Source organism: Sphaerodactylus townsendi, linkage group LG04 (assembly GCF_021028975.2).
Source record: "Sphaerodactylus townsendi isolate TG3544 linkage group LG04, MPM_Stown_v2.3, whole genome shotgun sequence".
NCBI classification, from domain to species: domain Eukaryota; kingdom Metazoa; phylum Chordata; class Lepidosauria; order Squamata; family Sphaerodactylidae; genus Sphaerodactylus; species Sphaerodactylus townsendi.
The window spans coordinates 67,246,132-67,265,127 of NC_059428.1; the positions used below are offsets into that span (position 1 = coordinate 67,246,132).

The 18,996-nt window shown below is 38.2% G+C and overlaps 1 protein-coding gene across 1 annotated transcript in view; it reads left to right on the plus strand.

Annotated features, from left to right (window-relative positions):
* MORC3 (MORC family CW-type zinc finger 3) overlaps positions 1–18,996 on the plus strand; it is a 36,998-nt gene that overhangs the window by 9,288 nt on the left and 8,714 nt on the right. Inside the window, exons 2-13 of the mRNA XM_048495473.1 lie at positions 1,839–1,911; positions 3,452–3,584; positions 5,769–5,983; positions 7,223–7,370; positions 9,444–9,594; positions 9,952–10,083; positions 11,186–11,305; positions 12,869–12,966; positions 15,535–15,636; positions 15,729–15,851; positions 15,993–16,061; positions 16,914–16,956. Coding sequence (XP_048351430.1) covers positions 1,839–1,911; positions 3,452–3,584; positions 5,769–5,983; positions 7,223–7,370; positions 9,444–9,594; positions 9,952–10,083; positions 11,186–11,305; positions 12,869–12,966; positions 15,535–15,636; positions 15,729–15,851; positions 15,993–16,061; positions 16,914–16,956 — 1,407 coding nt within the window. The remainder of the gene's footprint in view (positions 1–1,838; positions 1,912–3,451; positions 3,585–5,768; positions 5,984–7,222; positions 7,371–9,443; positions 9,595–9,951; positions 10,084–11,185; positions 11,306–12,868; positions 12,967–15,534; positions 15,637–15,728; positions 15,852–15,992; positions 16,062–16,913; positions 16,957–18,996) is intronic.

The window sequence follows — 18,996 nt, forward strand, 5'->3', positions numbered from 1 at the left end:
GTTTCTGCTTAATAGCACCTACTGAGGGTCTAGAGAAGCAAGCTGTTTTAGCTATTTTATACTTTAAATTGAGAAAATAACATTTATAGCAGGATTCATTTACACATGAAGCATTAGGATACATATATTGAACATGAGTGATTATACTTTTCGCAGAATCACAAGATTTAGTAGGTGAACTCTGAATATAAAGTCCATATATAGTATCTACACTTACATAGAATCTATACTTGAATATAATGAGGTTGAAAGCCTGTTAAGTTGGATGGAATCCAAAGAGAGATGGAAGTATGATGCTTAGTATATCTCATTTGACTTTTGTATTTCTTATCATATCCCAATTAAAAGCACACCTGCTCTGAGATCATATCCCATTTAAAAGCTGGTAATGAGCTAGCAGAAGAAGAAAGGTCAAGGGTTAGAGGGGAATAATAGGTGATGAGGTGATGTAGTAGTTTATAATCATGTTTGTATATTTGAATACTTTTATATTGTAGCTAAATAATAAAACTTAAAGAATATGTTATTCTTTGACTTTTAAATCCCATATTTGTGCACTAAAATATGTTTATGTGTGTAGATAACTCAATATAATCTTACACCTTATGAAAATACCTAAAGATACCTTCTTTTATAACTTAGAAGGCAATCATTGTCATTGTCCCATGTATACTTATGTTTATAAAAGTAACACCTCTTTAGTATATGTAAAAGCAACATTTTCACCTCTCACACAACGATGATGGAAAAGTTCAGGCTCTGGTTGATGCCAGACAGACTAGATGAGCTAGGGTACTAATTATTGACCAGCAATCTCTAGGGCAAATCAGAAAACAAGGCAAAATTTATGTTGCCATTATAAACCACCACCCACTGGCAAGATGACTTGCAGTAATTCTAATTAACTTACAACCTGGGCCTGAAGCCAAATGGTCCGCCTCTAGATCACAGGGGAGGATTTGTTTAATTGTTCATACCTGGGTTGTTGTCAGTCCTGAGTTCTTATCAGTTGTACAGGCCACTAGCTTGATGTATGCTAGCAAATGGCACTGTGACACTGTATTTGACTTCTTTCAAACAAAATCCAATCTGAACTACTCTTGAAGGAAAGCAGGAAAGAAAGTCCAAAAGAAAGTGTTTTCTTGACAACTGCCTCTCCTGCAGTATCTTCCTGCTATCATAAGAAAGGCAAGGGTTAGTTATAACAACAGGCAGGCTTTCTATCCCAGTTGCATCTAACAGCTGAGGTGGACTGCCTCTTTGTGGGGGGGGGGCTGTTTAATAACACTGAGGAAGTGCATTTTTCAAACCATTCTGTTCCTTTTTCAGGAAGGCCCATCACTCCTTCCTCTGTAAAAGGTTGGGCAGGATTGATTTCCTGGTTCTGAAGCATGGAAAGAGCTAGAACATTCCAATCCCTACCAGACTTCCCTAAATGAAGTGTAGGGGCAGCAGGAATGGAGAAAGGAGCTAAGGGTAAAGGAGCACAAATGTTCTCTTTGTCCTACTTTCTCCATGGAAAAATTTGAATCCCCCAATTTTGTATTGTATATATGTAAACTAATCAACCAAAAATACATATGGTGTATTAGGCAATTGTGACAAGACTTTCTATTCTTAAATAATTTTTAATTGAAACTTGCAGATCCAGGTAATAAAAATATGTTTCTGATTACCAACTTGGAGTATTTATTTAATTTATTTTATTATATGCATGTGTGTGTGTTCCACCCAATCCCGGCCAAGTAAAACTCTGTGAGCATCACAACAATTTTTATTCCGTGTTGAGCTGGAAGCACAATAGTTTTGATCTAATATTAAATTTTCTTTTATTTCAGTTGTGTCCAAAATTTCTGCATACAAACTCTACAAGTCACACGTGGCCTTTCAGTGCTGTGGCTGAACTTATAGGTACGTGAGCAGTGTTTTACTCACTGAATTCCAGAAACTCTTGCTTCATGTGTGAATCATGTATGTAGTCCCTGCTATAATGGGGTCGCATAATTTTACCCATTAAGTATCCCATGTTTGATTTAAGGTTGTATTGGCTTATGAGCACACTCCTAGTTTACTTAAAAATAATAAAACTGTTGGGGTGGATTCGAAGTATGCTTCCACTTAACCCGTGGAACGGTATTTCTGTTGTATTGTCGAAGGCTTTCACGTCCAGATTCAACTGGTTGTGGTGGGTTTTCTGGGCTGTGTTGCCAGATCTTGTTCCTAATGTTTCGCCTGCATCTGTAGCTGGCATCTTCAGAGGTGTATCACAGAGAGAAGTCTGTTACACACTGTCTAGTGAGAAGGGAATATTTAGATGCAGTTTGTAACAGACTTCTCTCTGATACACCTCTGAAGATGCCAGCCACAGATGCAGGCGAAATGTTGGAACGAGGGCTTTCATGGCTGGATTCAACTGGCTCTGGTGGGTTTTCTGGGCTGTGTGGCTGTGGTCTGGTGGATCTTGTTCCTAACGTTTTGCCTGCATCTATGGCTGGCATACTCAGGTGTATCACCGAGGGAAGTCTGGACACAGTGTGTAACAGATTTCCCTCTGTGATACACCTCTGAAGATGCCAGCCACAGATGCAGGCGAAACGTTGGGGACGAGATCTGCCAGACCATGGCCACACAGCCCGGAAAACCCACCACAACCAATATTTCTGTTGGTTGGGGAGAGTGATTTTTTGCTGCTTTCTTCTCTCGCTCTGTCCCCCAATCTCTGCTTATCTGAAGAGATATCTGACCCCCATGAGCAGAGTTTCAGGAGCTTTAATCAGGAGAGGCAGGAAAGTTCCATTCCATTTCCTTCAGTCTGCTCATGGTACTTTGGATTAGTGATGTGAGTTTTCCAGAAAAATTAAAATTGGTAAAATTCCAGAAAATTATCCAGTTCCCTAAACAGAGCAAGATATGACCTGGCATGTTTGTTTGACTCAATTTTAGAAAATTAGTACAAGCTCCTGTTGATGTGGAAACTATTTTTATTGGAACAATATACTTGCTACATTGTCTTTAGATTTTTACATGTGCTTCACTTACATTATTTAAATGTAGAAAAAAGTGAAGATTTCATGCTGCAAGCCACCAATCCATGGCAAGCAGGAGGAATAATTTTTTAAGCTGTTAATGATGGTGTGACATCACATCCAGGAAAACATAGAGGTGACATCATACTTGTTAAGGAATTGTTTGAGACTGTATTGTTTTACCATAGAGTTTCCAGTAAACCCTAGAGGAACATAACATCGCTATTCCCCCATCCCCTCCATTTTCCTTCTAGAAAAGTTAAGGGGAAAAGTTCAAAGAGCATAAATACTGAAAGGTCTACATCATTAAAAAAAAAGTGTATCAGTTGTGAGTTAAGTGTGACCAGAAAGATGCTGACTAGTTAAGGCAAGATCAGAGATTCAAACAAGCTTAAATAAACGTTTGTACTACTTATTATTTTTAGATAATGCTTATGATCCAGATGTCAATGCAAAACAGATGTGGATTGACAAAACAGTTATAAATAATTGTACTTGCTTGACATTCATGGACAATGGAAATGGTATGAATGCGGACAAGCTACATAAGATGTTGAGGTAAGGGTTTTTTGGTTTATGTCAGTGTTTTTCTCCATTTAGCCAGCCAAACCTAATGTTAGTCATCAAAGTTGAGAATTAATGCAATAACAATTATCAGCAGTTTTTGAAGATATAAAATATTTTGCAGAAAGACTTAGTAAACACAGTGGGCTGAAACCAAGGAGCCGATTGGGTGAGCAGAATGTTTTTCATCCTGAAGAACTTGTTTATGTGAACTGCTCCGTATGTGACAAGTGGAGCAACATGTACCCATAATTGAACCAGCCAGGAATAGAATCTACTGTTGGGCAGACCTGTCAAGAGACACCATGGACCCCCAGACAAAGATTCCACATGTCCCCCATATGACCCTGATTCAAACTATGTGCCCAATTTTTGTAATTTTATATTTGTACATACATTTGTGTTTATATCAATATAGGACACACTACTTGTATCTGATGATGTAAAAATGTCACATCACTTTAATAAATAAATCAGTAAGAAATCAATTTAAATTTACCCCTGTACCTTTAGCTAGCACAAAAGTAGGGACAAATTTATTATGTTATGGTGCTGACTAAGAAGTTACTGGGATTATTGTGATTTATTTTACTGGCATATTTTCCAAAAATATTGTGTTTGTCATATAACATGAAGCTTAATATCTACAGCAGCAAAGTGGCCTTTACAGAGGGATAGTAGATGTCTGACCAATGCTACAACAACCGCTCCCGTCTGAACAGTGTTTCAGATATAATTAAATCTAATTGGGGAGAGGGGAGAAGGAGTTCTAATTTCTGTTCCACACATGTAACCAGTAAGTTAGATTAACGTTCCATTACCATGCATGTAAAGGGAGAAGGAAAAATCTTATTACTTTGCTAGATCATGGGGAAATATTAACCACCTCCACCCCAGATTCATAATATTAACAAGGTTTTGCTGCTATACTAGTATTAAATATTTTAAGTTGCCAACCAGGATAGGGATGAGGAATGAGGACTAGAACTGAGGTTGGAATTAGAACAGGAAAGGAGAAATGAAGGCATATCATGAAGAAAGAGAGAAAAATGAAGCAAAGTATGTAAAAGAGCAAGGGAAATTAAGAAAAGAGGAAAGGTTATTTTATCTTTCTACAACACTAATGGCAGCAATCTGGCCAAGCAGACAAAATTGTGGCACTTGTTGGGAGGAAATGAAAAGGGAAGCAGACTGCTAGGAGGCGGCAGCCATGAGCTGTGCTAACTAATCTTGCCTCACTCCAGTGCTGGTTTGGACGATGAGTATAACAGAGCATGGAGGCCTTTGTCTCATTGTAGTAAAAAGCACCTTAAGCAGGAAGCTGTAACTACTATTTACTATGCTCTGCCTTCCAGTCACCCCTAGTATTTGCAGTTCAGAACTACACCATAAGTTTTAAAAACTGTAAATGTGTTCCACGACTATAATGTGATGCTGGTTTCATTTGGGCCCCCAAATGTTGTCCCCCCCACCCCACCCCTAGAGTCCTCTGCTCTCAGTATCCCTGCTGTTGGAGAACAGTTCTGTGTCTTTTGATTAAGTGCTGTACCTTATGATTCTTGACAAATGTATTTTTCTTTTATGTACACTGAGAGCATATGCACCGGAGACAAATTCCTTGTGTCTCCAATCACACTTGGCCAATAAAGATTCTATTCTATTCTATTCTATTCTATTCTATTCTATTCTATTCTATTCTGTTCAGTGACCAATAATTTTACAGTTTGAAAACCTATATATCGATTTCTTAAAACTACTATGCTGAGGCCCTTTAAGTGTTGTTTCCATAAGAATCAGGGAAGTATATTAAGATAAGGGTTTTTTTTAAATCGAAGGGGGAGGTCAGCCTGATATTCCTAACAAAACAAGCATCTAAAGCACTAGTAAAGTGCCCTAGGGGATATAATTTATGTGACAGGGTGCTTCTTGTGTGATATTTTTCCCCAAGCCAATTAACAAGTGATATAATTGCTTAGTGTTTAAAGCTAAAAGAGGATCACTCTCTTGGAGTGTAGGCCTGCTGGGCAACCAGCATATTAAACTTAGTTATAGATTCTGTTTCTAAAACCAGATGTTTAACTCTTAATATTAAGCATTATATTGTGTTTTTGTTAAAGCAGCCCCCTGTAAAGCCATTTTCCCTCTTTTATTTAATCTTTGCAAACCCTTGTATTCCAGCTTCGGCTTTAGTGACAAAGTTACGATGAACGGCCATGTCCCAGTTGGATTGTATGGAAATGGATTTAAATCGGGATCAATGCGTCTTGGGAAAGATGCAATTGTGTTCACCAAAAATGAAGATAACATGAGCGTGGGCATGTTGTCACAGACCTTCTTGGAAGTTAAAAAAGCAGAGCATGTGATTGTTCCCATAATATCATTCAATAAGAAACATATCCTTTTAGTGACTTTTTTCCAAGCAAAATGACATCAATATGCTTCAGAATTTGGAGGTTAGTTTATTCATTGCTAATTGTATGTATACCTTTTGGGTGTAGAGCCCAAAGGAGGTCTGGCAGCAATTCAAGGACTGACCAGACCCAGATGTGGCTAACTAAAGAATGGTTTATTTTTATCCTTAATTTCTCTTTAGTAGAGGTCGAAATCAGCTTACTGTTTTCCCCTCTGCCCTCCATTGAACCTCACAACCCTGTGATGTAGGTTAGGATAAGAAAAAGTGAGTGTGATGTTCCTCAGGTTACCCCACGAGCTTTCATGGAATGGGGATTCAAATGTGGCTCTCCCAGATCCTAGCCCAGCATTTTAATTTCTATATCAAGCTGCTGCATTTGCCTGCCCAACTGTACTATGGAATCTGCTGCTTGTGACCTTTTAAATTAATACTTTCTGAATCAAGAGATGACTCTTGTTTGGTTTGCCAAAATAAGTATTTGTGCCTTGTACTAATTGCAAGGGATGATGTGTACTCCTGTACTTTGGTTAATTATTTATCAACTCTGTCTGCCCAAAAGAAAACCACATGCATTCATATATACACTTCTGTTCCTTCTGTTGTCTTAATTTCTGCTTCTGATGATGGATAGCTAAAGCGCTGCAAAAGGCAGACATGGCGTGCTTTGGGTTAGGACAAGAGTTTACAAAGCAGAATAAGAAATGCAAAATTAGCACATTTGTTGCCTTTAACTGTATGTGTTATGATGGAATCATAACTTTGGTGACATTGCCTTTTGGTGACATTCGCCTCTTGGAGAGCTAGGTTGGGCTGGAGGAACTGGTTTTGACTTGAGTGAAGCATTATCTACTCTCTCATTTTCCAAATGGATTCAGAAGCATAGTAATGCTAATGTTGTGACATGGCCAAAGCCTGAAAAGCAGCCCTGATAGCCCAACCTTACCTGGTCTGGTCAGAGCTTGGTATGCAGAGTCAGCCACAGTTAGTAGTTGAATGGGAATCCACCAAGAAGACCAGAGTTGCCATGCAGGGGAAGGACAGTGTAGAATGACAGCACACTATACCTTACCATAAAGATGACTAGACGTCATTTTGATTAGAGTTGCAAGAGGGAAGTTTTTTAAATGACATAAGTGGTTTCCACCCTTGCTTAGAAAGGGTTCTGGTGGAAGGCTACGGCCAAATGAAAAAAACGAAGTATATTCTTAACGTAATGTACGGCAAATAATGAATCCAGAGGAGTCAGCAGCCAGCTTGAAAGCTATCCTGGAGCACTCCTTGTTTTCTAATGAAAAGGAGCTACTTGCAGAGCTTGATGCCATCATAGGGAAAAAAGGGACCAGAATCATCATTTGGAACCTTCGAAGGTGAGAAAAATGTCATTGTTTAATTCTGATGCTAGTAATACATGTTTAATACCTGTGAATTTCATAACCTCTGTAAATAATCTAAACGTTTTAGTCCTTTTCTGTTTACATAAAATAACAAGCAGGCTCCATAGGTGAAAAAATACTGAAAGTGAAAAATCACCACACTGGGAAATGTTCATAAGTGAATGTTTCCAGAGGAAAGCAGAAGTAAAAATAATCTCATTATGGCTTTACTATGACAGAAATAAAGTGGGATCCAAACCTGAATTTGTATGCTGGAGATGTAACTATCTGTGCTGCGGGTTTCATGATTCTGTTTGTTGTTTGCTATAACTTTATTTTTACTGCATTTACTCAAAGTAAAACATTAATTCATGAGAAAGAAACACCCTTAAATCTTTTAAAATATGTTACGAACAGCACAGGGGGCAACGTGAGGGTCTACAGTAGAAAGAGAATTTGGTAGAAATAGTCACCTGTTCTTTTTTGAAAACTTAATGTTATCTTTAAATTTTTCATAACTATGTAGTTATGCACATGCCACTGTATTATAGTGTGGGTCCTGTACTTTAAACCAGTAATCTAGAGTAAGTTCAAAGAAAATTCAAGTGCACTTAAGAGAAACAAATTATTAAAGGAAAATAGAGTGTACTGGGGCAGATAAGACCAGTAAGAGCTTAAGCAAACTGTGATGTTGGTGGTGGAAAATGTAAGGTAGTATAAGATACTCTAGTCTAGTGCAACAAAAGATCGCAATTTTTTTGCGTAGCTGAATTCGCAGAAATGATTCAGGTAACCTTTGACTTTCTCCCTTCTTTCAACTAATGGAAATCACTTTGCCATGAGAAAAGCTGATGCTTTTAGGACAGTAAGGATGAGTCCTTCCACCCACTTGGATGAGAAACTGTTGTATTTTTGTCAAAGGCTTTCACGGCCGGAATCACTGGGGTGCTGTGTGGTCTTCAAAGATGCCAGCCACAAATGCAGGCAAAATGTCAGGAGAGAATGCTGCTAGAACATGGCCATACAACCCGGAAACCACACAGCACCCCTGTTGTATTTTTATTCAAATGAATGATTTAGCCACATTCTCTCTGTTCCTGTATTCATATGATTGCTACAGCAGTGGTAGGATATTGCCAGTGGAAGTAGCATATGAGAATGAATATTATGTTACATAAAAATTATGTTACATATGTTACACCTCCACGATTCCAGTGGTGGTGAAATAACTTTGCACACCAGGATCAGTAAATGGAAAATGAATTAATGTATAACTGTTGCAACTCACTATAAATATACTGTGCGGAATGAATGTAAGTGGTGGTTGTTCATTGTCTAGCCAGTTCTCAATAATACAGCATTGTCTGTGTCCATCATCTGGTGAATTCTGAAAGCAACCAATGTATTTGGTTAAGCTTTCAAATGGAAGATTTATATTTTTGTAGAGAAAAGTTTCATTACATGTTGGTCATGTGTTAGATCTTGATCCTTGATCAGTAGTGTTTATTGAAAAGGTGACGTAGCACCCGGCTTGCAAGAAGCCGGTTCTGCCAGACCTGGCTTTTGCACTCCTCTTTATCCCAAACGATCCTCCCCTCCCGTTTTTCCAAAGAATGTGAGAAGGAGTTACATCGGAGCCTAAACGTGCCCCGAGGTCAGTGACAGTAAGAGATAAAGCCACCTGGCCTCCTGCCCCTGCAGAGCAACAGAAACATCTCTCTTCCCACAGGAGTGCAGGGGTGTCAGGGACAAGCCTAATTGTCTACCAAGTGTGTGAAATCGCACAAAGAAAGAATGTTCTATTAACACAGCGGTTACATTTAGCAGGCAGAATACATATATCTGAAAGCAGTTACCCTGACAGGGATGCATCTCAATCAACTGGATATAATCACGTCTCCATTTTATATGGCCTTCATCCGGGGTTCGGAATGTGTCTCAATCACCCAGGTGCCATTCCTGACATTATAGCATGCTCCTAAGACCAAAGATACTTAACAGGACCACCCAATACTGCATTTATGTGCCAATAATTCTTATTAAGTTTATCTTAATTTTCTTCCGCAGAGAGAAAAACGAACAAACAGAATTTGATTTTGATTCAGATAAATACGATATTAGAATTCCTGCAGATTTAGATGAAGTAATAGGAAAAAGAGGTTATAAAAAGCAAGAGAGACAAGACCAGATTACTCCTGAAAGTGACTATTCATTACGGGTGTGTACAATCACTTTTTGTAAAGTATTAACTGCACTGTTAATGCTCCAGTACATATGTGAATTATTGATCTTTCTTGTTATTTAATCTTTTTGGGTAATTTTATGCATGTAAATTGTCATGCAAGTTGTGATTTCCTGTTTAGTGTTCATTTTACTTGCAGCATTTTGGAATTTCTCCTGTTAGGCACTAAAACAGTGGTGGATCACCTGGTCCAACCCAGGGAAACCATAATGCCTAGTTGTGTCCAGTGAACCATAATGCCTAGTTGTGTCCAGTGACTTACTGTATTGTTTAGACTTTCTGTTTAGATTTAGCTTGTGAACTATGGAAGAAAAAAATTAATTTGTTTTTCAGGCTTATTGCAGTATTTTGTATTTGAAGCCAAGAATGCAGATTATTATAAGAGGACAAAAAGTGCAAACACAGTTGGTTTCCAAAAGCCTTGCCTATATCGAACGGGATGTTTATAGGCCCAAATTTTTGGCTGTATCCTTTACTATCGTGGAGTTCAATAAGGAGATATGACTAAATATTGTGCAAGTGTTTTGTCTCCTATCTTTGGTTGTCAACCCATACTTACCACCAGTGCAAGATTTGAAGCACCCTTCTTGGCAACAGAACTTGCCATTCTTTGTCTCATTTACCAATTTTGTAAATATGCATCACTTAAGCTTCTAATTGTTTGGGAGGCTGACAAAATTGGGGTGAATTTCTGCATTGTACGTGCTCAGAAAGACCCACCACTGGTATTACTGTTGCTTTTTTAGCAGTGGCAATGCTGTTTAGCCCTTTAATTTGACTCTGAGCTTCTCTTATACAAAACACAAGGATCATTGCCCCTGGCTAAAACTGAAAACCGATGTATGCAGAATCTGAAGGCCTCCAGCCTTCTTATGTACTAACCATTTAGAAATTAATTTGTAAGGAGAACTTTGCTACAAGCGGATAGGTATCTGAATGATAGAAGATTTGATTTGAAAACTGGTTATGGCCAGTGGTTAGAATTTGAGAAAGTGAAAAACTTTGTCCATCCTTGGTAATTGAACAAAAATTGTTTTGTTTAATGGCTGCCAATCTAAATGACATTAATGGGACCAGAGGTTTAGGATTGGATGATGTTTTGCAAGCATTTTTTTATCCTCTTAATTCTTTTGTTAATCTGGTATTAAGATTGGAAGTTTATTTGAGCTACTCAGACACACATGCACATCTTCCTAGTTGTGCAAAGTTAGTGTACGACAGTAGGAGACATTGCCAGAAATTGATTTTGAAAGCCAAATAAGATTCACATGTTCCCATCAAGTCAGAATGCACCCTTATGTTTAGTAATTCTATAAAAAGTCATATATGTACTATGTGTAGTCTCCAGTTTCTTGCCATTGAAATTTCTTGGTGCTATCTAATTATAATGGTTTTTCCTCAAAAAATTGTAGCCCATTTTTCAAATACAACAGGTTGGACCTCTTTTATTTTAACTATAACTCTGTGGAAAACATAGAAGTTAATGGGAATGTTTAGAAAGGGTAGAGAAAATGAATGTTCCATGTGAAGGGGGATTGTAAATATTTTCCGTAACAACCACAAACAGCCCAAGACTGTGAGAATTACCTTTGGATTCAATTGCCGAAATAAAGATCATTATGGAATGATGATGTACCATAGAAACAGACTAATTAAAGCTTATGAAAGAGTTGGTTATCAGCTAAAGGTGAGAATAATGCTACAACTGTACCTTCATGAATATTCATTAAAATATGATTGATAGTGGCACTTGCGTATTTTGGATGTAAAATCTTTAGGTCAGATCCAACCCTTTTTGCAAATAGAATAAGTACATGGAAGGGATTTTTGTCACTACTTTGCTACAGACTAGTAGTATGTCCATCTCCCTGGTCCCTTACCAAAGTAACCACCTGTGCCTCCTCCCCACTGAAGAATTGCTCATGGGGGTTCAATTCCCCTTAAGAGCGAAATGGTTGTGGGGGAGGGGGAATGTCAGGAAAAGGACATCAGCAGAAATTCACTTTCCTATCAAACACTGTTTCACAAAGGCAAGATTTCCATTAGTTCCCCTTCCTTGCTACATGCATGGTATTCTGGGGGTCCCAGATATTGCAGGGTAGCAGCTGGTAGGAGGTAGGAAAGGCAGCAAAATCGACTATGTGAACTTAGTTTTTTCATGAAAGAGTTGTATCCTGCTGGCACAACACTAGTATTGAATTTAACAACAGCATAGTATAAAATCTGAAATATATTTTCCACGTTCGTATATGGAGCAAAGCAGTCTTCAGATGATTTTCCAAACTTTTTTCCTCGCAGGTAGCTTCATTTTAGTTCACAGTTCTATTTCATCTGGGGAAAATGTGAGATAAAACGGTGCTAGGTAGACACTATGATGTCCAAATAAGCAAATATTGCTTCATTCTGGCCTTCCAAATCAAAATTGGAAACCACCATCACCACCTATAGGTCAAGTGCAAACCGTGGTTTTTCTAATTCAGATTTAGCATAAATCACTGAATATTATGGCAGGCTGAAAGTAAATCCAAGCTAGAGAAGCATGGGAGGAAGACAAATGAGTCTGTAGCTCACCTTCTGTCTGAGCCATCATGTTCAATGGCCCGTTGATTAAATCCAGTTTTTCCCTTGAGAAGTCACTTTTTAAAAATTTGCCTTGTTTTAAAATAGGACCCAGAATTTTTGAAAATTCTGTTACCAATTAAGAATTTTGCATTATCTCAACAGTTCAGTCAGTGTCTTAGGAAGGGCAAGAGCATACCATTCAAACAACAACCTGAGCTTTCCCTCCTGTTTTTCCCAGTTTACAAAGCATATAATATGCAGCATGCCTTTTTCGCTGTCCAGAATTGCTTTTTATCTCCCCATTTCTTATTCTTATCTTTCTAGCCACTTTTTCTCCTTTAAGGATGATTGCCATCCTCTTTAGCTATGTGGTGTTAAAATAGACAGTGCCATTCTTATTCCAGCTAGAATCAATAGAATTTTTTAACATAGATGCTTGACATGAAGTGTAAAAGGCTCAGTTTTCACTGACCTGTCTGTCCCTTCTGAAGCTAAGAATTTGCCCATGTCTTTTCTGTTGGCTTGCTTGACACCATCTTACTGAGGGATGGAAATGGTATTAATGGTAACTTGATGTGCACTACTAAAGTAAAATGGGTAGTCATCCTTATAAATAAAAAAGGTGAAAAATCGTTTCCAAGAGAATCAAAAACATACTTTTGTTCTAATGTGTGCTCTTTTTTGGCAGGCAAATAATACGGGTGTAGGTGTAGTTGGGATTATAGAATGCAACTTCCTAAAGCCAACACATAATAAACAGGATTTTGATTATACACATGAATACAGGTAAATGTTTATTTCTTCTGTATATATAGCAAAACATATCCAGCAGGCATGTTTTAATTAGTGTATGTGTGTAAAAGTTTCTATTTGGAAGATTGTTTTTCTGAAAAAAAATTGAAAGTGAGATGCTTCAAATACTTGCCAAGGATAAAACAAAATTCAAGTCCAATAGGACATGAAAGACCATGGCAGAGGCGTAGCTAGGGGAAATGGAGCCCGGTACAAAATTTGAGGTCCCCCCCAGTGGGCAGCCACTGTGATGCTGGAATCTTCCCCCAAATAGCATCACTTTCAGTGGTGTTTAAACTAGGGAGCCCAGATTCACCTTTTAAATCCACCTTAAAGGGAGAATCTGGGGTCCCCAGTTAAAATAACATTGAAAGTAATACTGTTTTGGGGTGGATTATCCCCCACCATGAAACAGCAGCACTTTCAACATTTAAACTGGAGACCTCATATTCTCCCTTTAAATCCATGTCAAAGGGGGTGGATTTAAAAGGAGAATCTGGGTAAATTTGGGGAGGGGGTGCCTGCTGTCAGGGGTGCAGTTTTTAGGCTAGCAGCACCACAATTTCAGGGATTTTTGGGAGACTCTCCTGATGATGGACTCGCAAAGGGTGATGATGATACCACACAGGTTTGGTGAAGTTTGGTTCAGGGGGTCCAAAGTTATGGACCCTCAAAGGTGTAGTCCCCTTCTCCTATTAGGTCCCATTAGAAACAATGGGGGATGGGGCACCCCCTTTGGGAGTCCATAACTTTGGACCCCCCTGAATCAAACTTCACCAATCCTGGGTGGTATCATCAGGAGAGTCTCCCCAAAAATCCCTGAAATTGTGGTGCTGCTAGCCTAAAAACTGCACCCCCTGCAGGTCAAAAACTGAAAAAACACTAAAAATACAAAAAACCACAAACCGGCATTTTTTTGCTCCTCCATGCGCGTCCGGTGCAACACGCGCACCCCGGCCCCCTGGTAGCTACAACTCTGTTCCAGAGTATAAGCTTTGATGAGCCAAAGCTCACTTATTGGCTATCGCTAACCCATTCTCTGCAGTTGCTTTAACTCAGAACTTTTACTCATTAAAGCTTATGCCCTGGAAAACTTTGTTGGTCTTTAAGGAGTTACTAGGATCAGATTTTATTCTTCTGCTACAGACTAAAATATATTCTCCTGAAAAGAAAAACAGTTTTTGTAATTAAACAAGGGATGGGGGAGAACATATTCTATGCAGTAATTGTCATCAACTGATCTTCCTCTTCTTCACTGCATTCAGTTGGCTGGGTAGCTATTGGTGGCAATAGGTATAATCTGGCCTCTTGCAAGCAAGCAGTTTCGGAATGTGGGTGGGCTTTGGCCTTACCCAAACCCATTTCAAAGTCTTTCCAGAAAAACAGCTTACATTATGGGCATGCAGCATCACTATAAAATATTCATAGATATCCATACTTTTATTGAAGAAACAGTTGAATTGACAGGTATGGAATGCTCAGCTGCATTTTCACTGTTTTAACAAAAAATTCACCTTGTTTGTGGGTATATTGTATAAATATATATCTCACGGATTTCAGTGCAAGATAATGTGCTTAGCTAATTGTAGAAGATTATGTATATATGAAACTTCTTCCCTTCTCACAAATTCAGTTACTTAACTGGAATTTTTAAAAGAAAAATAAATAAATATTCCATTAGTCAAGCATCCCTTCTGCTTTGGGTCTAGCCTTCTGCTTGGTCTAGTTCCAGTGATCTCCATAGTTCACATCAGCTGTCTGTAGATCACTCCTGCTGACTTTCAGTGAAATACTTTTTTTGTTCCTTGGTATTCATGCAGATACAGATTTTTTTTCCTTTTTTTATAATTTGAAACACTTAAAAAATTACTTGTATGACTTGCAGCTCCATCCAAGAGCAAGAGTGCCCAGTTGCCACCCCTGAAGAGTCTTCCTGGGAGCATGGGAAGGCTTGAAAAAACAAAAAACCTTCCCGCCGCTGAGAAGCCTCTGTGGGCCTCAACAGACTTACACCACCCAAATGGGTGGCTTAAGTTCAAGTCCGGGCCGCCAGCATAATGCTGACAAAGGCAGGAAGGGCCTGACTAAAGTCAGCTCCTTTCCTGGCTGTACCCCTGCTACACTGGCAGCAGGAATGCTGGTGTAGCATCATGCTCCAGTGCCAGGAAGGCCATGGTGGCTTCACACTAGTGGAATTGGCCATCCGCCAGGGTAAGTGCGTCAGGGAGGGCAAATCTGCTGGTATGGTGTTCCTGTGAGTGGATTCCCCCTCCCCATTGGTGGGGCTCTTGATCGCCTTAATTTGTATCACTAGTGTAGAGGCTTGTAGAAAACCTGGAATTCTAATACTTAAAATACATTACATTTTAATGTGTTTTTGAATTATTTTTCTGAAAGCAAAACTGGAAATACAGAATTTATTAATTTAAATATCAACAAGCATAGTACATTTCTAGCATGTTCATCTCAAATAAGAGATTTGCTGATTTGCATTAGCACTTCTTTCTGTGGCAGTTGATAAGTGCTTGTTTCATGAGAAATAGCTTTGTATTTGTTTGTTAGGCTTACAATCCATGCACTTGGCGAGAAGCTTAATGATTACTGGAATGAGATGCAAGCAAAGAAAAAAGATTATCCTCTGGACATGCTAGTTGAAGATATCCAGTAAGTTTAAAATGTATATATTATAAACTTGTATTTCTCCTTAAATCATGCTAAATGCACTTAAGTTATTCTGATATCCTGGTTCATTGCAGGAAACGGCCCGATCAGACCTGGGTTCAGTGTGATTCATGCCTAAAATGGAGGAAGGTTCCAGATGGAATAGATCATTTGCCAGAGAAGTGGTATTGTTCATATAACCCTGATCCTCAGTTCAGGTAAAAAGAAAAAAGAAAAGAAATCAAGCTGTTTATGTGTCTTAAATTATACTTTTATGTCTTGAGTATAATACTTTTGTGTCTTAAATTATACTTTTGTATTTAAATCAAGCCTTTCCTATCTTTCATCTTGTTAATCAGAAATTGTAATGTGCCCGAGGAACCTGAAGATGATGATTTAATACCATATGAAAAAACATTTAAGAAAAAGTGAGTATATAAACAAAAATTTTAAATGTTAGGCACCATCATGCACTTTTGATAAAAAATAGATCTGATGATCACTACAAGATGACATCAAATAAAATATGTGTAATGTTTCAGACTAGAAGTGTACAATATGTTTTGCATTAAGTTCAATGGATCAAAGCATGCCTTGATTTAATAACATAAAATTGAATCAAGTCACGGTTGGTGGCAGTGGCTTGAAAGATATTGAGTACTAAAATATTTCTTCCTACCCCATTCTGGTCAGCTGTTACTTTTATTGACCTGAAGATAATTTGGTTTTGAAATAATGTAGTCTGTATAGAAATACATGAGAAATAAGAAAGTGGAAGCCTCGTCTGTAAGACTGCATCTTAAATATGTAGAGCGTTTCTGGTTTAGCCTGTGTATAAAATGGAAAACTATTACTAATATTGTTGCTATTCTTCAAGAATGGAGTGTTGAATATTCATACATTTCATTGACATTTTGTAGACAATTTTTTCCACATTTAGTACTGCTTTAAAAGAACTTTTTTAACACTTCAGTTCGTTCCACTGGAACAAGTGAAACAGCAAATTGGGACTGTGATTGTGATTAATGCTAATGCTGGCATATCTGGATGGAAAGTTTTATATTCTACGGAAATTTTTCTGAGTAAAACAAATTATAAATCAAGGTAACAAAATAATACTTGTCCAAGTTTCAGATTTTACTATGTTATAGCTCATGTTGAGCAGCAAAGAAGTTGTGTATCAAAAACAGAGCCAATAAAATTAATTGAAGGTGCATGAAGTATCAAGTTGATGTTGGCAATAAGCATATATTTAATATTCCTTTTCCCTCTCAATACAGAGATAGGGAGAAATTAAAGAAAAGACTGGAGATGACACAACAGGTAAGTGGCTGACCATCTTGAAATATTATTTTGTCAGTACTGTCTTATTTAATGGTTTGGCATACATTCAAGCTACTGTTATCTCCAAGTCTGTCTCAATTAACCTTGGTATTTTGTAGTGAGGAAACAGTTTCAGAGATTGATATCATGGGTGATTTTGCGCACTGGATGGTTTATTGTATTTTAGTAAACTATTGTACAAATGATCTATAGAAATCCCAATAAACCTGTTGCTTTAGTATTTTCAAATCAGGTGTGCTGTAATTACATTTTTAAAGAAAAGGTGAAAGATTTGACATGTAACTTTATTTAAATTTGAAAGATGAAACATGATTTTCTAAAGGAACCAGATAAGGACCCTAAAATTAGAAGAGAAATGGATTTGGGCAAAGATTTTTTTCTGAATATAATAGATCAGACAGAATTTTTTTCTGAAATGCAGTTTCATTAATATGTCACACAACTAAAACAGACTATATATTTTTGACATGAAATTTCTGGAATTATAATTATTTCTGAAGGTTATTTACCTTATATCCTGAAATAGTTTTACAACTGGAGCATAGGAGTTAAATAAAAAAATATGTACATTATCACCGTGGTCTGACCATGTATTCTCATTACATCACATAAACTTTAATGTCACAATTAGTATATTATGGAAGAATGGGTATTCACTAACACTAAGCTCAATCTAATGTCTGATTTTTCAGTGAAGTGTAGAGGGTGGAAGCCAGATTGTTGGGGTCAAAAAACAAGTTAAAGTAGAGTGTGTAGAGACTGTCAGGTTAAGCATTTCAAATGTTTGAAGGCAAACAATAGAACGGAAATAAATTGATAGGTAGGATAGCTGGATCAGGCTGTTTCCTAATGTGCTTTCAGCCAAATGAAGTACGTCAGTCAAAACGGCCTTTATTCAAATAAAGGGAGCTCCAGCAAGCAAAGGGGCAGGAGCTGTCCCAGTTTCTGGGGGCCAGACCTTTTATACCAAGCAGTGAGTGATACTGGAAAGTGTGCAGAGCATTCCTTTAGAGCTTTCTGATCATCCCACTTTCTAACTTTTTGTCTTATCTGGGTTGCTGGCCTTCTTGACAGCATCTCCATAGTAACAGCCTTGAAACTTTTAAGAAAGAGGCATAGTATTGTTTTTCTGAAATACCAAGCCATAGGCCACAATATCACACTGTATCTTCCCTCTGACATTGCAAGTCCTAATTTCACAGTTGTTTCTGCACCTACCTCTTCGTTTGTCTAAGCTTTTGAGCTGCCTAGAGGAAATTCATTTCTCGCTAGAACCGTTTAAAATGGAGGTTCTTTGATTCTTGTCTGTCAAGTACTGGAAGACTTAAGTGAGGAGGGTGTGACAATGAAGTAGCTTTCTGTGCTATCAAAGGAATGATACGAGATCTGAGGTTTCTTTCAATCTGAGGATTATGTGGTACAGCCAGAGGCGTATCTGGGCAAACTGGAGCCCAGGGAGGAAACAGTGATTTTTTTGCACCAGCTCACAAAACACCGCCCACCCCCAGCAAAACATAAATGGCTCTCTCCCCACCAATTCTCTTTCCTAATTTTGTCCTCGCACCAACCCTATATTAGCCTGAGAAACAGCTCCAAGCCAGTGCAAGTGGGTATTAAGCATGTAAATCTCTCACAAATGACCCCAGCAAGATATTTACCAAACAAATGTCAGCATCATATCTCACAAAACACCTCCAGTGGAATCCATCCCCAAACAGCATCACTTTCAATGTTTAAACTGGGGACCTCACATTCTCCCTTTAAGTTCATGCCAATGGGGGTGGATTTAAAAGGAAAATCTGGGGAAATTTGGAGGGTGCCTGCTATCAGGGGTGCAATTGTTAAGCTAACAGCACCAAAAATTCAGGGTATCTTTAGGAGACTCTCCTGATGATACGACCCAAGTTTGGTGAAGTTTGGTTCAGGGTATTCAAAGTTATGGACCCTCAAAGGTGTAGCTCCAATCTCCTATCAGCTCCCATTGGAAACAATGTGGGATGTGGGCACCCCTTTTGGGAT